This window comes from Podarcis vaucheri (assembly GCF_965113315.1).
Source record: "Podarcis vaucheri genome assembly, chromosome: 16".
Classification (NCBI taxonomy): domain Eukaryota; kingdom Metazoa; phylum Chordata; class Lepidosauria; order Squamata; family Lacertidae; genus Podarcis; species Podarcis vaucheri.
In genome coordinates this window covers 9,563,500-9,588,628 of record NC_138754.1, presented here as the reverse complement: position 1 = coordinate 9,588,628, position 25,129 = coordinate 9,563,500, and the positions used below count along the sequence as shown (strand labels likewise).

The 25,129-nt window shown below is 48.7% G+C and overlaps 2 protein-coding genes across 2 annotated transcripts in view; both read right to left on the bottom strand.

Annotated features, from left to right (window-relative positions):
* Positions 1-25,129, bottom strand: part of ZBTB7B (zinc finger and BTB domain containing 7B) — a 330,604-nt gene that overhangs the window by 70,759 nt on the left and 234,716 nt on the right. The window lies entirely within an intron of this gene.
* Positions 10-15,206, bottom strand: LOC309520545 (mothers against decapentaplegic homolog 6-like). Its single transcript, XM_082202464.1, has 4 exons — positions 15,080-15,206; positions 10,553-10,932; positions 8,358-8,450; positions 10-2,540 (listed from the first exon to the last, which is right to left on the bottom strand). Exons 2-4 carry the CDS (start codon positions 10,926-10,928, stop codon positions 2,005-2,007), a joined length of 1,005 nt encoding a protein of 334 aa, XP_082058590.1. The 5' UTR covers positions 10,929-10,932; positions 15,080-15,206; the 3' UTR covers positions 10-2,004.

Genomic DNA, 25,129 nt, shown 5'->3' with positions numbered 1-25,129 from the left:
CAGTCTGCATTGATCATGTTATTTGCTTTATTCTTGTTGTAAACCTCTTCCGAGGGTTGCTGGTTTCCTTTTACAATCGAGTGGTATAAAATTTTTATGAAATGGCAATGAAATAAATAAACTGGGTATAAAATTGCTCGGCCCGTAACACCTACAAAAGGTATTGTCAGGCTCCTACTTTTGTTATAGTACAACTTCCTCCAGCTCCCACAACCACCATCCATTCCCAGCCCCTTCTTCTGCCCCGGCAAACCTCCCATCTATTCATCTTCTCTCCTTAGACCCTCTCCTCAAGACCCACTTTCCCATCCTCACAAACACCCCTTCCTCCTCCTTTCTCATTTCAGGATCCCCTCTGAACCCCCTCTTTCTGCTCAAACAGAGAAGAGGGTCACACCTGCCCCCCCCCGCACAAATATCAAGTTATGTGTTCTATGCAGCGCACTAGAAATAAATGTGGCGCACTAATAGCAAAAGAGAAAAGGAGGCAAAAATAAAGAAATGTCTCAGCCGAAGCTGGGCTCTTACTTAAGAGATCAAAAAGGGTCGGGACATGAGCAAGATTTCCTTCGCTGTTTTTCCGCTTTCCAACTTACTGTCCTCCCAGCTTCTTTCCACAACAACTCTTGATACGTCAGACCAAAGGGTTTTATCTCAGCCTGACATCCTCTCCTCAGAAGGGAGCCCACCAGAGGTTTACAACGGGTATGGCATCTCCCCTGCATGCAAAAGGTCCTGGGTTCAAATGCTGGCATTTTGAAATTGGCTGCAAATGACCGCCTGTCTGAAACCCTGGAGTGCTGCTGCCATTGCTATACTGATAATATTGAGCTAGACGGGTCAAGGGCTGGACTCACTTTAAGGCAGCTCCCGTTGTTCCTCTTTAATTCACCAGTTTATTCAGTATCATGAGGACTGGAATCTTAGGATTTTGTTTTGTTACATAAGAGACATTAGCTCCGTGGTAGAGCATCTGCTTTGCATTCAGACAGGTCCCAGGTTTGCTCCTGGTTATCTCCAGGTCGCAGGAGAATCCTGCCCGATACCCTAGAGAGGTGCTGCCAGTCAGTGTAGATACTACCAGGCTAGATGGACCAATGGACTGATTTGGTATAAATCGGCTACCCGTGTCCTACAAGCAAGGTGGGAAGCTGTGGGTTGTTTCCCTTGCTACCGATCCCCAGCACATGATATTCAGAGGTAGACTGCTTTTGGAACTGGTTCCATTTACCCACCACATTTAAGAGACGTCGATGGGCCAATCCTCCTCCTGGAATCTCTCCAGTTCCATTTTCTAAGGCCGTCTAAGCCAGCGGAATGTTCCCTACAGTGGATGCTGTAAATGGACAGCAAAAACACACACCTTTGCTTTTCCAACCTGCACTTACTGCTGTTCAGCTTCACTGGGTGAAGCTTTTACAAACCTGAATGGTGTCATTTCCGCCCCAGCAGACTGCTTTGAGTGGCTGCCTTCCATCCCCAAAGCAGCAGCTGCGTTTACACGACAAATCCAGTTTGAAACAGTTTCACTTAAAAAAAACCCAAAAAACCCCTCCCTGAGAACTGTAGTTTTTTTTCATAGGGGAGACGGATGCTGAAACTTTAAAACTGCAGCCGCACTAGCAGAAGTGCTAAAATTCCCAGGGAGGAAGCTGCTGAACTTGCTGAACTGGTTTGTGAACTACAAAAAAGAAAAATTCTGTTGTGAACCCGAGTTTGTTGGGCCCTGCTCTAATTCTGCCTTGTGACTACCTCTAACTTGCTCGCCCTCAGGCTACCTTCCCGACTTATATATATGACACTACCTTCTCAACCCGTATATTTATAAGGAAACAGATAACTTACAAAAGCCACCCGACTCTCGCAGAATCCTCTCTCTCCCCGCGCGAGGAAGCTGGGAAATAATACGTAGATCTTTCCCGGACTTCCCCAGGGCTCAGAGAGGGGGTTCCCCCCTCACCACCCGCAAAACCAGCCCCCTTTCCTGGCTCCTTGGCCCCCTCTTCATCTAGGTATACTCAGGAGAACTTCCAACCAACATGGGCAAGAGGTGATAAACCGCCGCGAGTAGCACTGGCCCCAGCCTTTGCCGAAGCTGATGCGGACGCTGTGGGCATCGTAGGGCCCATCGTGGTGGCCCTGCCAGCAGGCCAGGTTGCCGGCGCGGTCGTAGTCAAACACCTTGAGGGAGTAGCCAGGAAGCAGCTTGTGAACAGCCGGCCCGGAGCCGCAGGGAGGACCCAGGGTTGGGGAGCAGACGAAGACGGGGTGGTCGCTGCGGTTGTAAGCCCAGACGCCGCTGCCTTCGCGGCTCAGGAGCAAGCCTTGCCCGATCTTGGCCCGGGCTCGCTGGACGGCTTGGCTACGGTTCCTGGAGCCCAGCTGGCCCAGGCAGAAACCGCTGCCAGCCGGGAGGTCGGCAAAGATGTTGACGTGGTCGTCGTGGACGGAGAAGAGCCTCCCGACTCGGAGGCGGTATTCCCAGTAAGCCAGTTTGCACCAGTGGCCGTCTCTGAGGGAGCGCTGGGAGAGGCTGGTGTCTGCGGGGGGGGGGGGGGGAGAGAAAGGCATTCCCTTCAGAACTTTTTAGTTTTATTATTAAATAGTTTTATTGGTTTTTACAAAACAAATCTCACATTTAACACGTTGAAATTTCGAAATCAAACAAGGCTCTTCCGAATCTTAGGACTCCCCTCCTTGGGTCCTTAGTAGTATATCTAAATCAGCTGCATATTATAATTCCTCCACATTAAAGTCCTCCAAGAACTTTAAAAAAAATTATCAGTTTGTTAACTAATGAAAAGCGCAAAGATAACAAAAAGAAGAACTTAGTGCAGATACCCCAGCTACATATTCAATTTGGGTTGCTGTATTTTTAAAAAATGGAAACTTGGACATAAAAGTTTTTGCAAAATCTCCAAAGAAGAAGAAGAACGCCAAAATTGTCACTTTTGACATGGGTTGCCATACGTCCGGATTTTCCTGAACATTTAAGCAATTTCCGCCCAGACGCTGTTTACGAGGGCTGTATCCTAGCTATGTCTGGGGAATTCCGGATGTATGGCAGCTCAAACATATTCCTATACTGCAGGGGTTGGGCTAGATGTCTCTCAGGGCCCCTTCCCACTCTCTAAAAAAAAAATAAATAGTGGTGTAATTGACTTCTGACAAGCACACAGAGAACAAGTCTGAGTGTATGTGGGGGGGGGTTGTTTAATTTCACTGCACACAGGTGGTGTAGTGACATAAAGGTTTATTATTATTATTTATTTATGATTCTGTGACTCGTAAATTTAAATTATAAAGCGCCGCAGCCTGGAAGGACGAAAGTACAAATATAAAGTGCGGCTGAAAAGGTATCACAAAGCATTAACTCACACGAATAACAAAGATTTATAAAAAACGAAAGTATTCTCTAACTGTGAGTTCCATCATTATTGAGAATCAAGGCTCCAGCAGAGGTTTAAATAAGCTAAACATCTGCATAGACTGATGGCACTGAGTGAGTGAGCAGGCGCCTCAATTGGCGTAGTGGTTTGAGTGTTGGACTCGGACAGGGGTTGGCAAACTACGGCCCCCGGGCAGGATCAGGCCCACCTGGGTCCTAAATTTAGCCGAGACTTCAGGCAATAGCGATGGGAGGAAGAGACTGAACGGCGGTGGCTCTGCAAGCCAAACACTGCGCCTGGTTTACCTCAGTGACGTTTGATTGGCAGAGACGTCCCTGCGCCGCGCTGAGGTAAACCAGGCGCGGCGTTTGATTGGCAGAGCCGCTGCCACTCGGCTCTTCCTCCTGCCCCTGCCACCACACTGGTGCTCCTGTGGGCCAGAATGCGCAGCGGTGGTGGTGGTGGCGGCGGCAGCCCCTGGGAAGATAAAGACTACTTGCCCCCCCTCGCAGTGTGCATGTTGTTGTTTAGTAGTTTAGTCGTGTCCGACTCTTCGTGACCCCATGGACCAGAGCACGCCAGGCACTCCTGTCTTCCACTGCCTCCCGCAGTTTGGTCAAACTCATGCTGGTAGCTTCCAGAACACTGTCCAGCCATCTCGTCCTCTGTCGTCCCCTTCTACTTGGGCCCTCCATCTTTCCCAGCATCATGAGGTAGCCAAGTCTTGGAGCCTCAGCTTCAGGATCTGTCCTTCCAGTGAGCACTCAGGGCTGATTTCCTTCAGAATGGAGAGGTTTGATCTTCTTGCAGTCCATGGGACTCTCAAGAGTCTCCTCCCGCACCAGAATTCAAAAGCATCCATTCTTCGGTGTTCAGCCTTCTTTATGGTCCAGCTCTCACTTCCATACATTACTACTGGGAAAACCATAGTTTTAACTATACGGACCTTTGTTGGCAAGGTGATGTCTCTGCTTTTTAAGATGCTGTCTAGGTTTGTCATTGCTTTTCTCCGCAGTGTGCATAGGAATTCGTCTTGTTGTTTTTTAAATCCGGCCCTCTACAAGGTGTGAGGGACAGTGGACCGGCCCCCTGCGGAAAAAGTTTGCTGACCCCTGGACTAGGACCTGGAAGTGCAGGGTCCAAATCCTCACTCAGCCCTGAAGTTCATCTTGGTTCAGTCACCATCTCTTAACCTAACCTACCTCACAGGGTCGTTGTGAGGAGCAGAACCCTATAGACCACTTTGAGCTCCTTGGACGATAAAATTGGTATATAAATGCAATAAACAAATAAAAATATTTGCACAAGAAATAAGATCATATATATGAATGAGTCATTCGAGCTCTGCCTTTTAGATACTTTTCGTTTAGGAGATAATCTTTTTTAAGGAAGGGCAATTTGCCAAACCCTTAAATACCAGCAATCCAGACAATTAAGATTAAAAGTCTTCCAGGATATTAGCCATGGAGCCCCTGGGCTGCTGTTAAGAGATGAGAAATAAGATCTTTCCTTTCCAAATCCCGTTCCGTTCCCACATACAGCCTCAAAAAAAGCTAGGCGGAAACATGGAAAGATTTTGTTTGTTAACAGAGAGATCCCAGCAAAACGACTTATTCCAAAATTCATTTGAGAACTTTTAAAGAGAGACCTGCAGGATTAGACCACAAAGTTAAGGTGGGCATTTGTATGCCACAAAAAAACCAAAAAACACCAGGCAGAGATTTTCATGTGTACAGATATGTACAGATGCAAAGGTATAGATAATGATGCTGATTTAAAGTGAATTGTATTGTCCTGGAGGAGTCTTTGAAGGGGAAAAGGCTGTGTTGCTCAGCGGTAGAACATCCAGTTTACGAGTGGAAGGTCCTGGGTTCGATTCCCAGCATCTGCAGGTAGGGCTGCAAATGTCCGCTGCCCAAAACTCTTGGAGAAGTCATTGCTGGTCAGTGCAGACCAGTGATTCTCAAAGGGTGTAGCAGGAGAGGATGGCAAATAGGAAGGGAAGATTCAAGGACCACCAATATTATATTCTGGGAATGAGTCATGTTCTTACGTAACTGCGTTGTTTCATACTTTCCACATGCCCCGTGGTCATATTATAATGTAGTTGTGTTCTTTGTTATAAATCAAGCACCGCTAGGAGTTGTGTATTTTTGTTTTCCAATGTATTTCTTATCAATGAAAAAATCCGGTGTGATGCAAGCAATTTTTATTCTGAAAGTGCAGCCCAAAGAAAAAAAGCTTGAGAGCCACTGGTGTTGCCATAAAACTGAAAATCCAGACACAAAAGTTGTTGAGGTTTTTTTTTAGTTTTGCCCACAGTGGTTGAGCTCCCCCCCCCCTCAAAAAAAGTTGTTGTTTTTGAGCTATTTTTAAGGAATTCGCCAAAATCTACACTTCCGAGAACCAGACAGAGGGCCTTCTCAGTAGTGGCGCCCACCCTGTGAAATGCCCTCCCACCAGATGTCAAAGAGATAAACAACTACCTGACATTCAGAAGACATCTTAAGGCAGCCCTGTTCAGGGAAGTTTTTAGTGTGTGACATATTACAGTGGTGCCCCGCAAGACGAATGCCTCGCAAGACGAAAAACTCGCTAGACGAAAGGGTTTTGCGGTTTTTGAGCTGCTTCGCAAGACGAATTTCCCTATGGGCTTGCTTCGCAAGACAAAAACGTCTTGCGTTTTTTGCAAGTTTGTTTCCTTTTTCTTAACACCGTTAATACAGTTGCGACTTGACTTCGAGGAGCAACTCATAGAACGCGGTGTGGTAGCCTTTTTGAGGTTTTTGGTGATTTTTGAAGCTTTTCCAAAACTTTTCTGACACTGTGCTTCGCAAGACGAAAAATTCGCTAGACGAAAAAACTCGCGGAACGAATTAATTTCGTCTTGCGAGGCACACTGTAGTGTATTTTTGGTCTCTGTGGAAGCCGCCCAGAGTGGCTGAGAAGACCCAGCCAGATGGGCGGGGAACAAATAAATTATTATTATTATTATTATTATTATTATTATTATTATTATTCCAAGATGGGTTGCCATACGTCCAGATTTTCACAGCATTTAAGCCATTTCCACCTGGGCGCTGTTTACAATGGCCGAATCCTGGCTGTGTCCAGGAAACCCTAGCAGACGGTACTGAGCTCGATGTGTAAGGCAGCTTCCTATTTAAATCGGCTATTTATCTGGATCCATGAGGACTAGAATCTTCTAAGATAAAGTAATAAGTAGAGCTAGTGACCTTCTGCATCCATAGCAGACATCCTACCACTGAGTTATGGCCCTTTGGCCCCATTGCGGCAAGGCACAGCTCCCAAAGGCAAAAAATAAGATTATTATTTTTTTAAAAAAAACTAGGGACTGATAGAATTAAACAAATAAGGAATGGACTGTTCCTCCTGGTCAAGGAGACTCCTGGGTTTCTGCTCAGACAAAGGCGCCCTGGGACAATGGGAGCGGGAAGTCCCACGGGGGCCGGCTGGGAGCGCTGAGAGGCAGCACGTAGGCCCCACGGTCTCTCGCTGGGGTCCCACATCTTTGGCTGGGACAGAGGAAAAGCCAGCCCAGGCGCCGAGAGCTTGCTCAGACGTGGCGGCGTGGCCGGGCGCCAGATCCCAGGCTGCATTGTACGTCAGGGCACATTGTCTGTGTCTCTGCGGGCTGCAACTTCCTCCCGGCCGCCGGGAACCAGAAATAACAGGGGCAGCCGTCTGTCGGTGTCCGTCCCTTGCTTTTTGAAAAGTTTCTGCTCTGCAAAGCATCCAGGAAGGCCTCTGGGCCGGGCCGTTCCCTGCCTGCTTTTCATTCTCCTCTCAAGAGGGCAGCATAATCGGCGTGCCCGGGATCAGGACCTCTAACTGCAGGAGGGTTTTCAAACAGAGTTGGGGGCCACTATTCAGGGTGGTGCTGAGAGAGGCAGGTTTCAGTCCGCACACGGCCAAAAATAAGAAGTGCACTGCTAAATCAGAGCAAAGTCCCGTCTAGCTCAGTCTCTCACAGATGGGGCATAAAGTCAAGGACCTAAATATATAAATTTTGAGTATTTGTACCCCACTCTTCATCCAAAAAGGATGGAGCAACTTACAATCAAAGCAAGACAGTCCCTAGCTGCAGGCTTGCAATCTTTAAAAACAAAAAAGGCACAACACACAAGGAAAGAGGGACAGGGAGGGCAGAGGAAAACCCAAGCTCAGACACAGATTTCAAAACTGTTGCCCTATATTGACCAAACGTGGGCACAGTTCAGGGGCAGGTGGTGCCTGGTGGAGCTGGGCTCCAGCAAAGCTGATAGAATAAACCTTCTGCTTCGCAACTCTCCCTTCTGAGGCAGCCTGATGCCCCGAGGTGACAGGAGAACATACCCTCCAACTGTCCTGACGAAAACGGGACATTCTGATTTTTCTTGTGAGAGGCGGCCAAAATGGCCGCCACGATCTCGCGTTATTTGGGGCTGCAGTTTGGGGGGCACGGCAGCTCAAAGCGCGCGTTTAGAGGTGCTACGCAAGTTCGTTGCCCCCCCAAAAGCCCTTTTGGGGCGCTGTGTCCAAAAAAAGCCCTTTTGCAATCTTGCACGGGTCACGAGACTTGTGCAATAGTGCAGCCCCAGAAGACGATGTCCTGGTTTCGGGCCTCTTCATACTGGAAGAGATGGGTGCAGGGAGGCTGTATGGGGCTGGCTTGTCAGGGCAGAGCAGATGGGCAGGGGGGAGCTCTGCTTCCCTGTTCCCCTGTTCTGGAATGGCCGCCCCCGGAAGAGATGCCTGGAATTGAAGCTGGAATCTACCAGATGCAAAGCAGATGTTCTACTCCTTTGAGGAGTCTCAGCAACCTGGGAGTAACCGGCCCACAAACCAGATCAGAAGCTGGTTCCAATCCCTGCTGGGAAAATTTATTCCCTTGCTGACAGCCTGGACACAGAGTCAGCCATGCGCAGGATCAGACCCTCTCTCACACCGAGGCTCCCGATTTCTCACCTTGCCATATTCTGCGGTTGTTGTTCAACGTGTTGGCGCACTTCAGAGGGGTTGCGAAAGGAGAGATCTTGCCGTAGGGGGGCAGGGGGGTCTCTATAAAAGAAAATAATAATAATAAGGGAAGGCATGAGCCGCTTTTAAATCCTTTGTCTCATATCTTGAGGATTAGGGGGGCAGCGGGTGCTGCCATAAAATAAGTCCAGCGTCCTATAAGCCCCAACCAGATTGGATAACGGACAGGGATGGCGGGAGTTGACTACAGAAGAGCATAAGAACATATTGAGAGCCAGTGTGGTGTAATGGTTAGAGGACCTGGCAGAGCAGGGTTCAAATCCCCACTCAGCCATGAAGCTCACTGGTTGTGACCCTGGCATAGCTGTCAACGTTTCCCTTTATTTAAAGGAAATTCCCTTATTCCGAATAGGATTCCTCGCAAGAAAAGGGACAAGTTGACAGCTATGGACCCTGGGCCACTCACCATCTTTTAGCCTCAAAGGGTTGTTGTGAGGATGAAATGGGGAAGAGGAGAAACTACGTACACCACCTTGAGATTGTTGGAAGATAAAGGTAGTAAATAATAATAATAATAATAATAATAATAATAATAATAATAATGGCAGCAGCAGCCTGCTGCATCCGGCCAATGTCCCATCTAGTCCGGCATCCTGTTCTGACAGGAGCTGACCAGATGCATCATGGGAAACTCGCTAGCAGGGCCTGAATACAACAGCAAATCTCGCCTCCTGTGATTCCTAGCAACACTTATTCAGAAGCAATGACAGTGCCAGGAGAACGCAGACGTCCTGGGTATCAGCCACAGAGAGGCTTCACTTCCAGTTTGTCCAATCCTCTTTTAAAGCCACCCAAATCGGTGGCTGTCTCACTGCCTCCAGTGGGAGGGAGTTCCATAGGTGTTTTTAAAAAAATGTTTTTATTAACAATTTCAACATAACAGCATATCAACACATATCATATTCATTATTTTCTCCCCTTTCCCCCCACCCCCTCAAACCCTCCCCTCCCCCAAAGACTTCCCTCAGCTCCTCTCTCTGATTTCTCAGCACGTATTATTCTCTGCATGTTATAAAATTATACGAATCCTTACATTATCTGTCTACCATGTTATCATTCAATCAATCTGTGTATGCTTATTCAAAACCTGCCAAGGAGTCCAACTCGTTTTGTTGGTTTTTTAAATTAATTTGTAAAGAGTTCCCATTCTTCTCTAAAGTCACAGTTGTCCTTCTCTCGCAGTTTGTATGTTAATTTAGCCAAGGGAGTTCCATAGTTTAACTATGCACTTTGTTCAATCTGCCCTGGATCTCCTAGCGCTCAGCTTCATTGGAGGTCCACGCAGAGCAGATTCGGCCCCCGGGGAAAATAGATCGGAGAGCCTGTGGCCCTCATGAACTTTCTGGGCTCTCCCAACTCCTATCAGCTCCAGCCAGTTTGCCTGATAGCCAAGAATGATGGGCGTTCTGGTCCACCAGATGCAGCCAGCATGGTTGGGGGCTGCTGGGAGTTGGAGCCCATCCCATTCCGTGCTTTCCACCTTTGCAGGTGAATTTGGTCTGTGATCCCTGATTGGTTGGGACGTGTGTCTACGAGAGGGATGGGGAAACCCGTGGCCCTTTGGCTGTTGCCCGACCACAACACCCATTGTCCCTGGCCATAGGCCAAGCTTACGAGGGCTGATGGGAGTTGTAGTCCACCAACACCTGGAAGTGAGAGCTGGACCATAAAGAAGGCTGATCGCTGAAGAATTGATGCTTTGGAATTATGGTGCTGGAGGAGACTCTTGAGAGTCCCATGGACTGCAAGAAGATCAAACCTCTCCATTCTGAAGGAAATCAGCCCTGAGTGCTCTCTGGAAGGACAGATCCTGAAGCTGAGGCTCCAATACTTTGGCCAACTCATGAGGAGAGAAGACTCCCTGGAAAAGACACTGATGTTGGGAAAGATGGAGGGCACAAGGAGAAGGGGACAACAGAGGACGAGGTGGTTGGACAGTGTTCTCAAAGCTACCAGCATGAGTTTGACCAAACTGCGGGAGGCAGTGGAAGACAGGAGTGCCTGGCGTGCTCTGGTCCAGGGGGTCACAAAGAGTCGGACACGACTAAACGACTAAACAACAACAACACCTGGAGGGTCAAAGGCTCCAAAACACTGCCTGATTTGCCTCCAGCGTTCCTCACCAGGTACAGCGAGCCGGCTGAAATGATGCGGGTTGCAACAGTGGACGCTGCCCTCTCCACCGGTGCTCTTGCAGAAGCTGAGGCGCTTGAGTTCGTGCGGGTGGCGCAGGTCGGGCCAGCGGAAGAGCCGGCAAAGGAGGAGCGAGGCGGGGAGGCCCGGCTTGGAGCCTCGCGACTCCACCCAGACACAGCCCGACTCGCCCGCCCCCCTGCTCTCCACCGCCCACAGCAGCAGCTCCAGCTCCTTCTCCTTCAGCTTCTTGAAGAGCGCCAGAGCCGCCGGCTTCAACGCCCCGTGGCTGTCGTCGGGGCCGGGCGTGACGCAGCGGTGCCTCCAAAGCCGTTGTGCCAAGCTGGCTCGCCGAGACCGGAACATGAGGCTTTATAGAGACAGAACGACAAAACCAACATTATTATTTTTTTGTGCGCGCGTTCAAAGCATCTTCTCAATCGCATCCCTGTAAAGTAGCCTGTTGGAAGTGCAAGGATCATTCAGTTTGTAATTTGAGGGTTAATTCTGCAAGTGTGGCAGTCAGCTGACCAAGAGGTGGTGGAGATGTTGCTTAGCAACCAGGCAGAGCACCATGATCTTTGCTGAGGTTTGTGGGGGGGGGTTGCAGGGAAGAGGGGGGAACCAGACAGAGGGCCTCCTAGGTAGTGGTGCCCACCCTGTGAACACCCTCCCAGGCAGATGTCAAACAGATAAATACAGTGGTACCTCGGGTTACATACGCTTCAGGTTACATACGCTTCAGGTTACAGACTCCGCTAACCCAAAAATAGTACCTCAGGTTAAGCACTTTGCTTCAGGATGAGAACAGAAATTGCGCAGCGGCAGCAGGAGGCCCCATTAGCTAAAGTGGTGCTTCAGGTTAAGAACAGTTTCAGGTTAAGAACAGACCTCTGGAACGAATTAAGTACTTAACCCGAGGTACAACTGTAATTGCATAACCTTCTGAAAACATCTGAAGGCAATGCTATATAGAGAAGCTTTTATTGTATGATGGTCTGTTGTTTTTCCATATACCAGACTTTCTCAACCTCAGCCCTCCAGATGTTTTCGGCCTACAATTCCCATGATCCCTAGCTAGCAGGACCAGTGGTCAGGGATGCTGGGAATGGTAGTCTCAAAACAGCTGAAGGGCTGAGGTTGAGGAAGCCTGACATATACAGTGGTACCTTGGTTCTCAAACACCTTGGTACTCAAACGCCTTGGTTCCCAAATGCCAAAAACCCAGATGTAAGTGTTCCGGTTTGCAAACATTTTTCAGAAGCCAAACGTCCGATGCAGTTGGTGGCTATTGTTTCTGGGGCACCTGCACCAATCAGAAGCTGTGTCTTCGTTTTCGAACATTTCAGAAGTCAAAACGGACTTCTGGAATGGATTACATTTGGCGCTTTTGTTTTTGTTTTTGCTATTAATTTTGTTTTTGTTTTTGAGGCTCTTTCGGTTACAGTGGTACCTTGGGTTACATAAGCTTCGGGTTACAGACTCCGCTAACCCAGAAATAGTGCTTCAGGTTAAGAACTTTGCTTCAGGGTTAGAACAGAAATCGTGCTCCGGCGGCGTGGCGGCAGCAGGAGGCCCCATTAGCTAAAGTGGTGCTTCAGGTTAAAAACAGTTTCAGGTTAAGTACGGACCTCCGGAACAAATTAAGTACTTAACCCGAGGTACCACTGTAATTTGTTTTTGTGACTGTGTGGAACCCAGTTCAGCTACTGATTGATTGACTGTGTGACTGCGGAAATGTATAAAAGCCCCCCAGCCAAACAATAACTATCACCTACAATACTGTCTTATTTATTTTTTAGTACAGTACATTGATTATTGCTTTCATTTTATGGTTTTGGAACGCTTTGGTTTTGGAACGGACTTCCAGAACGGATTAAGTTTGAGAACCAAGGTATCACTGGATAGGGAAGCTGTGTGATGGTTTGTTGTGTTTCTGCATATTCTGTTGGAAGCCGCCCAGAGTAGCTGGGGCAACCCGGTCAGATGGGTGACATAATAATAATAATAATACTCAGTGACAGAGCATTTGCTGTGTGTGCAGAAGGTCCCAGGCTCAGTTAGAGCTGGGAGAGACTCTGCTGCCCGAAAGAGCTGCTGCCAGCCAGTGTAGCCAGTACTGAGCTACATGGGCCAATGGTCTGACTCAGTAGAAGGCAGAAATTCCTAATTATTCACAAACAGGCGAAAAGTCTGCCCCTTGAGAGATGAAAGAGATCTCCTTCGCTAGAGGCTGGAAAGTCATCTGTCAGGGGAGCTGCAATGGTATTGAGCAGCGAGGTGGACTAGACGATTTCTGAGACCTCCTCTGACTCTCAAATGCTCAAATGCTTCCTCACATCTGTTGGAGACAGCTAGGCAGCCCAGCTGAAAATCCCAGAGCCTGCTCTGCTGATTCCCTGCAAACAGCAGCCAGCCAGCGGCGCAACAGCACAAAGCAATTGGCATCCGTTGTGCATTACAGCCACATTCTAACCCACACGGACTTGTGCAAACAGAGGCACACAAATGGAAGAGAAACCCTATGTATGTAACAACCGTGGCAAGAATTGTTTAAGCGCCAAAATGGAAAAGAAACCCCAGTACCAACGAAAGAAGAGCGGCAGATAAAGATGATGGACTTTGCAGAACTGGAGAAGCCGACAGGAGAAATCTGAAACCATCACGATCAAGTATTCCAAAAGGATTGGAGTAAATTTATACAATATTTCAAAGATTATTGTAAGCAATTAACATCGCTAGCAGGGCTGTCCGATGACTTGCACTGAGAAATTTTCTATCTTTCTATATTTATTTAAATTTTGAGACGTTCTGTAAACAGTCTAATTGGAACTGGAAAATGTATAAATTGCAATGATATAAAGGTTAATTTCGAAAGCCATGAGTTGTTGATAGGCTCTAAAGAGCCAGGGTGGTATTGTGGATAATGACGTTGTGAATGTATAACGTGGAATGGAAAATAAATAAAAAATATATATAAAAAATGGGGTGGGGACCAACCACACTGACCCAACCAGGGGCCACATTCACAACCTACATTTAAAGCACTGTGATAATACTGCTTTAAACAGCCATGGCTTCCCCCAAAGAATTCTGGGAGTTGTAGTTAGTTAAGGGTGCTGAGAGTGGTTAGGAGACTCCTGTTTCCCTCACAGAGAACTATAGTTCCCAGAGGTTCCAATGAAGAAGAGGGTTTGACTGTTAAAACGCTCTGGGAATTGTGGTTCTCAAAGGGGACTGCTGGAGATGGGGGTCTCCTAAAAACCCTCAGCACCCTCCACAAGCTACAGCTCCCAGTATTATTTTAGGGAAGCCATGACTGTTAAGAGTGCTGAGAGGAGAACCCTAGTTCCCAGCACCCACCAGCTATCATTTCCACAGCGGTTTAACTAACAATCCCTCTTCCCAGGGAATTCTGGGAATTGTAGCTCTGGGAGAGGAACAGGGGGTCTCCTATCAACTCCCAGCACCCTTAACAAACTACAGCTCCCAGGATTCTTTGGGGGGAGAAGCCATGACTGTTTATAGAGGCATCACAGAGCTTTAAATCTCTGGTCAGCGGGGGCTCCTTCCCACACCACCCTCTGCCCTTGTCAGCACATTACCACCAGTGCCGGGTTACCTATAAGCTAAACAAGCTATAGCTTAGGTCCCCACTCTCTTGGGGCCCCCCCAAAAATTAAAGGAAAAAACACCTGGATGTTCATTTCCAAAATATAAGATAAAAAACAAATAAAACAAAACCTACAATTATTATTTCATGTTATAGCAAGTTTCTAGAGACTAGATTATGAGTCTTTGTAAACTGTTTCAAAAGGATTGCCTGTTTCGTGATTGCCGAATGCCAGTCAAAGTGTTTGCAATATTAAGTTTGTGATGAATCAAAAATAATTTCAAGTTAGAGCTTAATCATTATTTCACTATTAATATACTTCTTCTTAATGGTATTTCACTATTAATAGACTTCTTCTTAACTGTGTTTCAGTTCAACATTTGATAAAATACATATTTTGTTATGTGCCAATGGCTTTAGATACCTGTTAGGTTAATAAATTACCATGTAGCATATATTCAACACAAAAAAACAGCGACAATTTGTTGTTGACAAAGGACAGCTGGACATATAAAGGGCCCCGTTACCTTCAGTAGCTCAGGGCCTCATCAGACCTAAATCCGGTCCTGGTTAGCACATTATCACCCGTGCGCCCCGCGACAGTGCACGCGCGGCGGGCATCTAACATGTTAATCAGTGGCGTAGCGTGGGGGGTGCAGGGGGGGCTGGCCGCACCGGGCGCAACATCTGGGGGTTAGGGGGCGCAAATCCACGGGTTAGGGGGCGCAAATCCATGGGTTAGGGGGTGCAAATTACTTGCCTTGCCCCGGGTGCTGACAACCCACGCTACGCCACTGATGTTAATGCACCCGCCCCGGTACCCAGCAGCAGCAAGCAGGTTCCCTAACTGCCCGGCGAGTTAGAGACGCCTGTCCAAAAGCGAGATAGGGCGGATCACACTCACTGTGAAGGCAAAGAGCGGCTGGACACACCACTGGGTGCAGACCCCGCCAGGAGACCAGGACGGCTCAACCCACAGACTTCCTGGCAAGCTCTTTTCTTGCGGGCTGTTCCCTCCCCAGGCTTCCTCCGTCCAGCCTCTCTCTCTCTCTCTCTCTCTCTCTCTCTCTCTCTCTCTGCGTGGGAGGCAGCAAGCAGGGGGAGGAAACGGGGCGTCAGTGGGGGTGGGGGGAGAGCTTGGGGGGGGAAAAACCTTGGTCTGGAGGGATCTCTGCCAGGGCAAGTCATGCCAATGGCAGCAGGCAGCTGCCAGGGTTGACCTGAAAGTTTTCTTGGTGCCAGGGATGTGGGGGGGGGGAGGGGAGGTTGTTCTTGTTTAGTCGTTTAGTCGTGTCCGACTCTTTGTGACCCCCTGGACCAGAGCACACCAGGCACTTCTGTCTTCCACTGCCTCCCGCAGTTTGGTCAAACTCATGCTGGTAGCTTCCAGAACACTGTCCAGCCATCTCGTCCTCTGTCGTCCCCTTCTCCTTGTGCCCTCCATCTTTCCCAACATCAGAGTCTTTTCCAGGGAGTCTTCTCTTCTCGTGAGGAGGCCAAAGTATTGGAGCCTCAGCTTCAGGATCTGTCCTTCCAGTGAGCACTCAGGGCTGATTTCCGTCAGAATGGAGAGGTTTGATCTTCTTGCAGTCCGTGGGACTCTCAAGAGTCTCCTCCCGCACCAGAATTCAAAAGCATCCATTCTTCGGCGATCAGCCTTCTTTGTGGTCCAGCTCTCACTTCCATACATCACTACTGGGAAAACCATAGCTTTAACTATACGGACCTTTGTTGGCAGGGTGATGTCTCTGCTTTTTAAGATGAAAAGAAGGTATATCCTATTAAATTAACTTTTGGGGCACAAAGCGCATTAAACAATCCTGCCCAAGCGGTGTTTATTCCAGCAGGGTGTACAAGCAGGAAAAGTTTCTGCCTACACAATATTATTATTATTCCTTGTAGTTCTTCTTTGGCCATCACTCGTAGCCGAGTAAGATTGTCTCCCATAAACACGGTTTTAAGAGCGAGTTCGTAAGTGACTGTGGAGGCCAGTTCTGGATCCCCACGTCCTTCCACAGTGGGGACATTGGTTCCCGGGCACGAGTTGATCACGGTGTGGATTTGCCAAGCGTGCCTTCCTCTAAGCACGTTTCTCCCTTGCGTCCTGAGTTCGAGTGTCTTCAAAGCCCATGACACCTTTGGTAAAGGCTGTTCTCCAACTGGAGCGCTCGCAGGCCAGTGTTTCCCAGTTGTTGGTGTTTATACTACATTTTAATTTTTTTAAAATTTGCCTTGAGACAGTCTTTAAACCTCTTTTGTTGACTCATTGTTAAAACCGTGTTTATGGAAGACAATCTTACTCGGCTACAAGTGATCGCTAAAGAAGAAGCCTGCCACGTGGCAGTGCGGGCTGCAAAAAGGGCTCAGACTATAGCTTGTATTGCATCACTATCGTAGTTATATTATTTATATTATTGCCCATATGACTGGGTTGCCCCAGCCACTCTGTGCGGCTTGCAACAAAATATTAAATACACAATAAAAATATCAAACATTAAAAACATCCCTATACCGGACTGCTTTCAGATGACCTAAAAGTGTTTTAGTTACAGTGGTATCTGGGGTTACATACGCTTCAGGTTACAGACTCCAGAAATATTACCTCAGGTTAAGAACTTTGCTTCAGGATGAGAACAGAAAGCGTGCAGCGGTGGTGCAGCAGCAGCAGCGGGAGGCCCCATTAGCTAAAGTGGTGCTTCAGGTTAAGAACGGTTTCAGGTTAAGAACAGATCTCCAGAACCAATTAAGTTCTTAACGCGAGGTACCACTGTATTTATCTGTTGGACATTTATCTGGACAATCCACAGGGAAGGCGCCACTACCGAGAAGGCCCTCTGCCTGGTTCCCTGTTAACTTCACTTCTCGCAGGGAGGGAACCGCCAGAAGGCCCTCGGCGCTGGACCTCAGCGTCCGGGCAGAACGATGGGGGTGGAGACGCTCCTTCAGGTATACTGGGCCGAGGCCGTTTAGGGCTTTAAAGGTCAGCACCAACACATTGAATTTTGCTCCGAAACGTACTGGGAGCCAATGTAGGTCTTTCAGGACTGGTTTTATATGGTCCCAGCAGCTGCTCCCAGTCACCAGTTCAGTAATGGGGGGCAGCAGTGGAACACAGGCTGAGAGTAAACTCCCATTGGTCTGGCACCTGCTATAGCAGCAAAGTGGGGAAAGGAGAAAGAAGAAAAACCTGGCAATTGTTCAGCAGCGGAAAAAGGCTGCCCCTTTAAGGACGGAGGGCGTCCAAGTCTGATGGCTCAGAGCTGGCTATCTCTTACACTTCCTCCTTCAATTTTCCAGGGAGATAAGCGAGATTTGACTGGCGCCCGGGGCTGCCCCCATCCTCTTTGAGCAGGCAGCTCCAAAGATTTGGGGGATGGGTGGCGACAAACCTGTGAGCCCCCCCCCCGCTGTCCTCAACCGCACACCCCCCCCCATGGTCAAAGGGGTGCCCTTGTCACAATTAAAATGCCACTTGCATTTTTTTAAACCTAGTTTTTAGCTAATTGGCCACCTTAATAAAGCACAAGCTCTCGGGCTAACTTGTGTACTTGGCTACCTAGTAAATGACGGTAGCATTATTTGATGCTCTTTATGCATTCGCAGAGAATGCCGTTATCATTTTGCGTGTATCAAACCTCCTTATCCTTATACTTTGAAAAGTTGTGTGTTTTAAACTTGTACACACACCATACAGTTAAATCACATCCCGTCGCCCAAGAACCCTGGGAACTGTAGCTTACCCCTTCACAGTTACAGCTCCCAGCACGCTACAGTTCCCAGAATTTGTTTTGCCTTGTGCGTGCGCTATAAATATATGTTGTGTACAGTGGTACCTCAGGTTAAGAACTTAATTCATTCCGGAGGTCCGTTCTTAACCTGAAACTGTTCTTAACCTGAGGTACCACTTTAGCTAATTGGGCCTCTCGCTGCCGCTGCGCGATTTCTGTTCTCATCCTGAAGCAAAGTTCTTAATCTGAGGTACTATTTCTGGGTTATCGGCGTCTGTAACCTGAAGCGTCTGTAACCTGAAGCGTCTCTAACCCAAGGTACCACTGTATGCAGTTTTAGTCTGGGAGGACCCTCTGCTCCAAGCATGTGCCGTTCCTCAGAGAATCCTGGGAACTATAGTTTGCCAAGGGTGCTGGGGACTGTAGCTCTGTGAGGGTTAAAACTACAGTTCAACAGAGCAGGAGGATGTGCTTTGATCGTGCTTTTAAACGCAGGGTGTTTATGGAATCCCACGTCTGCCGCAGGATTGCAGCAGAGGAAGGGAACAGCGCTTTGCAAGGCTGGCCCAGGCGGGCGCTGCCAAGTCATACCATCACAGAACAGACGGTTGGCACCGGTTGGCACCGCCGGACCCCGTGGAGGCAAAGAGATGTGGAGCCCCGGTTCCTACAGGGGAGTTCCCAGGAGGGGCCGGCTGCATTTTTCGCCAGATTTCAGGCCTGTCCAGGCTGTGACCTTTGCAGAGAGCTCCAGCCAGTCTGGGATTTTGCAGAGAGAGAGGATCTTATCAAGAGAAGCAGGAAACGGCCTGGAGCTGAGCTGGAGACAAGCAGGCAGGGCTAGCCGGTGTCAGGAATGGGGAAGTGGCGACCGAAAGGGGAAGAGGAGGAGGGGAGGAGGGAATAATGCAAGAACCCAGCAGCAAATCTGAACGCTGGAGGGCTTGGGGCAGGGAAGCAGAGAATTGTAGCATTGGAAGGAAGGGCGCCAAGGGTCATCTAGTCCAACCCCCTGCAATGCAGAAATCTCAGCATCCATAACACTCTTCAGAAACTGGGTTTTGCCCCTCAAGCCCTTCTAAGTCTGGGCTTGGGCCAAGCAAAAGCAACAGTTAGGCAAAGAATTATAGACACCGAGAGACAACAGGGCTGCTTAAGGTGCCCCGACTACAAAATTGTAGAAACCGATAGAGATATAGCTGCACCAGCAGCATATCTCTTTTTTTCTTGTATCCAAAAATGCAAGAAGGGCTTTTACACCTGCCAGAAGCTAAGCTCTGCCCTCACCGGTCTTGGAAGGGTCCTTTACAAAAGTCCCATATGACCAGAGAATTTGCGCCTGTCCATTGGGGGAAATGGGGACGCGGGTGGCGCTGTGGGTTAAACCACAGAGCCTCAGACTTGACGATCAGAAGGTTGGCGGTTTGAATCCCCGCGACGGGGTGAGCTCCTGCTCCTGCCAACCTAGCAGTTCGAAAGCATGTCAAAGTGCAAGTAGATAAATAGGTACCGCTCCGGCGGGAAGGTAAACTCATTTTTGTGCGCTGCTCTGGTTCACCAGAAGCGGCTTAGTCATGCTGGCCACATGACCCGGAAGCTGTACGCTTGCTCCCTCGGCCAATAAAGCGAGATGAGCGCCGCAACCCCAGAGTCGGCCACGACTGGACCTCATGGTCAGGGGTTCTATGCCACACCCTCTTTGAGTGCCATGTGGTCTCCGAGACTCAGATTAAGTCTACTGGATCCACATTTCAACCAGATCACTTAGAAAAGCAAAAGTTTGAGTGCGCACACTTTTTTTGTCTTTTGGGGGAGGGCTGATCTGGGGAGGGAGAGAAGTGCCCGAAAGGGATTGTGCCCACGGCAACATGCTCAGAAATCGAAATCTGCTCATGGCTCTATAATGCTTGGTGACCCCAGTCTTGCAATGTCACGAATCACCACCCTGCAGTAATTATTCCATATGTATATCTCATTGTTTTATTAACATTAACTTGGCAGATCAGACCAATAATCCATCTATCCTAATATCCTGTTTCCAGCTGTGGCCAGGCAGATGCTTTTGGGAAGCTTACACAGGTTATGCAAATAATAATAATAATAATAATAATAATAATAATAATAATATACTTCCCCAACCACTCTAGGCAACTTCCAACAAAATATTAAATGAATGAAACATCCAACATTAAAAACTTCCCTAAACAGGACTGCCTTCAGATGTCTTCTAAAAGTCAGTTGTTTATTTCCTTGACATCTGGTGGGAGGGCGTTCCACAGGGCGGGCGTCACTACCAAGAAGGCCCTCTGCCTGGTCCCCTGTAACTTCGCTTCTCACAGTGAGGGAACTGCCAGAAGGCCCTCGCACTGGACCTTAGCGTTATGAAGATGATGGGCATTAACTGTTGTTTGTCCTTACCACCTGCTATTCAGAGATAGACTGCTTCCCAACATGGCAGTTCCATTTTGATCTCATGTTTTATCATCATCGATAGGCTTATCCTCCTCTGCTAACATACCTAACGCTTCTTTAAAAGCCATCTGAGGTAGTTTCAATCATTGCCACTTCTTGTGGCAGGGAGTTCTGCAAGTTCGTTGTGTGAAGAAGTGCTGATGAAAATATAGCCAGTGTTCAAAGATAATTTATTAGCTTTTCAGGCTACATGAGCATTTCTTCGAGACAGAGGAAGGGCTGAACCAGGAAGCTGGAGGGGTTGGCAGGCACTGCTTCCAATGAATGGGGCAGGAGGCATATTCGAATTGCACCTTTCCCCTCTTGGGTGCTCTGGGAACTCGCTTGGGGAACATGGGAAAGGTCAGTCCAGGGCACCCCAACTCCATTCTGATTGCAAGAAGCCAACTTTGCAAAACTGTGTAGCCCCAGGAACCCATTGGTACAGAGAGGCAATATTGTGTATCTGGATCAGAAACAACACAACCCTCTCTAAAAATCAGATTCAGTCTATAATCACCGCAAACACAGACCACTTCAAAATGCCACTGTGCATGATGGTTTTATTGCAGGGGGAGGGGTCACATGAATCTCCCCTGTCCCATAAAAAATAAAAACAAAAACCCCTGCATGAAGAAAGCCAGCACCTAAGGGGCAAGAGGTCTGATGACCCCTTTGCCTTGGTGCACTATGTTTCTACATGCAGGGAATTTTGCTTTAATATGGTTCATGTGTGTGAGAGAAGCACTAAAACAGGCTGAAGTCATCGTGAGAACATGCAAGGTAGAATAAGGCTTCCCTGGCTCTTCAAAGCTGTGTTGAAGAGGACATTTCAGCTGCCTCCCCTCCAATCCTCACCATGCGAAACCACCAGCAGCAGCGGCTGAAATTCCCTCTGCCCCAGGAGCCCTGTTTTCCTAGGCATACTGATAGAGGACATCTCCAGAAGTTGTCAGACTCCAACTTCCAGCATGGCCAATGGCTCATGGAAGATGGGAGTTGTAGTCCAGTCACTTTCCCACCCTCTCCTAGACACATGTCCCAACCAATCAGGGAACACATCTCCAATGCACTTACTGGCATTGTGCTGGAAAGGAGGGGGAACTGGCTCTTTCTAGCTGGTGTTGGACTCCATCTCCCATCAGCCCCAACCCAGCAGAGCCTATGGTTCGGGAATGCTGGGAATTGTAGTCCAGCCACATCTGGAGGGCTGTAGGTTTCCTATCTGTGGCTTAAGGTCTCCCTAAGCTGCAGTGGTGGAATTCCAGGACAATGTACGTTGTTTTCCCCCCTTGAATGAGCCAGCCGGATACAGGCTGGGAGTCTGTATATCTTTGTTTGGAGTCTTCTATTTCTGTTGAGTCGTCCCCAGCCCGGCAGCTGACGGAAATCCAGCGCAGACACCGGCTTTTTTTGTCTCTCTCCTTTTCCCAGAGCCAAGCCGTCGTTTATCCTCATCGCTCTCGGAGAACTGGGTTATATCGGTGGTTGGGTGTTGCTGTTTTATTTCATTTTGGTCCTGTTTACATCTCAGGAGCCTGAAACAGAATAGAAGTTCAGTCGAGGGGGGGAGGGAACTATCCTGCCCTAAACTCCTGTTCCTCTGATCAGTCGGTTCCTGGTGAGGATCTAGTGAGCAAAACCCGGCAGGGTTCACTGGTTGCCTATACTCTAGCCCAGGCATAGGCAAACTCCGGCCCTCCAGATGTTTGGGACTACAATTCCCATCATCCCTAGCTAACAGGACCAGTGGTCAGGGATAGTGGGAATTGTAGTCCCAAACATCTGGATGGCCGGAGTTTGCCCATGCCTGCTGTAGCCTGTTATTGGTTAGCCTACTTGGTTTATTATTTATTTGGGAAGCTGGCTTCTCCAGCAAAAACTTTCCTAGTCTCAAACTCCTGCCCTTCTCACTCATAGGTGTGTGTTTTATTGCTGTGGACAACCCTTTTCCTGGAGAAGTTTAGGGGGCAGCACTACTAACCTTATTTTTTTTGGATGAGACAGTCAGGGAGCCTTAAAGTGTCCCTGTGGCATTTGCTCTATTTACAAATATACAAGTAGAACACAGCCTGCATAGCTCAGTCGGTACAGCTGAGAGCCAGTGTGGTGTAGTGGTTAAGAGCTGTAGACTCGTAATCTGGGGAACCGGGTTCGCTTCCCCGCTCCTCCACATGCAGCTGCTGGGTGACCTTGGGCCAGTCACACTTCTCTGAAGTCTCTCAGCCCCACTCACCTCACAGAGTGTTTGTTGTGGGGGAGGAAGGGAAAGGAGAATGTTAGCCGCTTGGAGACCCCTGAAGGGGAGTGAAAGGCGGGATATCAAATCCAAACTCTTCTTCTTCTACAACATGAGACTCTTAATCCCACGGTTGTGGGTTCGAGCCCCATGTGGGGCAAAAGATTTCTGCATTGCAGGCGTTTGGACTAGTGGTCCATTCCAACTCTACGATTCTATGATCTATATCAGGGATCAGCAAAGTTTTTCAGCAGGGGGCCGGTCCACTGTCCCCCAGACCTGGGGGGGGGGCAGACTATATTTTGGAAAAAAATAATGATGAACGAATTCCTATGCCCCACAAATAACCCAGAGATGCATTTTAAATAAAAGGACATATTCTACTCATGTAAAAACATGCTGATTCCCGGACCGTCCGTGGGCCAGATTTAGAAGGTGATTGGGCCGTATCCGGCCCCCAGGCCTTAGTTTGCCTACCCATGATCTGTATCATCATCATTTGATGCTGGTGACCCCAGTTTTACAAGGGTTTGAGTGCTAGACCAGGGTTCAAATCCCCACTCAACCATGCTGCTGACCGGGTGACCTTGGGCCAGTCACTGCCTCTCAGCCTAGGCTACCTCAGAGGGTGGTTGTGGGGATTAAATGAGGAGGAGAACTATCAACGGACTTAGAGCTCCTTACAGGAAAAGGAGGGATATAAATGTAGGAAATTATTATTATCAGTAGTAGTAAAACTATAAAGGACCCCTGACAGTTAAGCCCAGTCGTGGACGACTCTGGGGTTGTGGCGCTCATCTCGCTTTACAGGTCGAGGGAGCCGGCGTTTGTCCACAGTTTTTCTGGGTCATGTGGCCAGCATGATTAAGCCGCTTCTGGCGAACCAGAGCAGCGCACGGAAACGGCGTTTACCTTCCCGCCAGAGCGGTACCTATTTATCTACTTGCACTTTTTGGTGTGCTAGGTTGGCAGGAGCAGGGACCGAGCAACAGGAGCTCACCCCGTTGCAGGGAATCGAACCGCTGACCTTCGGATCGGAAAGCCCCAGAGGCTCAGTAGGACCACAGCGCCACCCGCGTCCCAGATCAGTAGTAGTATTAAATCATAATTGTCTGTTTTTAAATAGTAGTAGTAGTGTTTTGATTTCCTACTCGCCATTTACTTTAAGGTCCCAGGGCCTGTTACAGCCATTTAAAAGACCCCATTAAAAAGATGCCGTTGGATCACAACTCCCATCATTCAGAGCTGGCAGGGAATGATGGGAGTTGTAGTCAGGCTGAAGAAGAGCAAAGTGGTTGGTAACTGGAAGGACCTCTGCCTGAGATGCTGGAGAGCTGCTGCCAGTCAGAGTGGACATCACTGGTGAGATGGATGTATAGCCAGACCTGGCAGAGAGCAGCTTTTTATATTACGCAAAAGCAGCCTTGTTAATCTAGCTCTCCCCCCCAAATGTGCATTACAGCATGGCAAAGTATTATACACTTCTGCGGTCCCAGGCAGGCAGCAAAAAAGCCCAGCACGCTTATGATCACTCCATTCCCTAAACTGGTTCCCTCCGGATCGTTTGGACTACAATTCCCAGCATGGCAAATGACAATGGATGATGGGAGTTGTAGTCCCGGTTGGTCAAAGCTGCATTAGGCGATTGAGAAGCGTAAAAAACAAACAAAAACAAACTTACATGGTATGGTGGCTTACAACGTAGCAGCCAGGAGGAATCTTCAAGATCTGGAAAACCTGGGGCAAAGGCTCGCCCGGAAGGGTAAGGTGGCGCAGGAGCCTGGCATCTCAGCATGGCGCAGCCCACAAGGCCAGGCACCCATGGGAGACGGACACCCTTCAGTCCAGAATCTCCTTCAGACACCAGCAGCAGAGGAGGACGTACAGACATTCGCGGAGAGCTTGCAGGGCCCAGTAACCCAGACTGACCACATTCCCGCTTTTGTAGTAGGGGAGGGCAAGCGGTCGTGCGGCCCTTGGGCGGCCAAAGTAGGGGCCCGTGAGGGCCGCCAAGACCCACGGACGTGGGGCTGCAAACCTCTGCAAAGGAAGATGCATGTTCAACTCTGGGGAGGCTGGCTCAGAGCTGGCTTTTAGCAGGCGTGTGATGCGGACGCTGTCCTTTTGTGCAAATCGCTGGAAACTTCTCAGTTATCCGAGAGGTCACAAGGCTGCTTTGGGTGCTGCTGAGGCTTAGCCCTCGCTAGCTAGCCTAATGCCAGAACAGTCCCCTCTCTGTCACATGTGGAGAGAAACCCCCCACCCGGAAACCCTTTCCAGACCACAAGGGCATCTCAGTGTCACAGAATCCTACATTCTAGGCTGGAAAGCCCCATCACCGATTCTTTCAAATAGAGTTGCTTTTGCGGGTTTATTTTGACAAGGCGCAATCTGTGCTTGCTAGAAAAGCGGCCTGAAATTCAATATGTGACCTACGCTTCCTTCCCGTCATGAGAAAACCACTGGTTTGAGGTCTGTGGTCTTCCTCGTGCGCAGCGCAAGCTGTTAGCCACAATGCAGGTGTGATGCGGGGGAT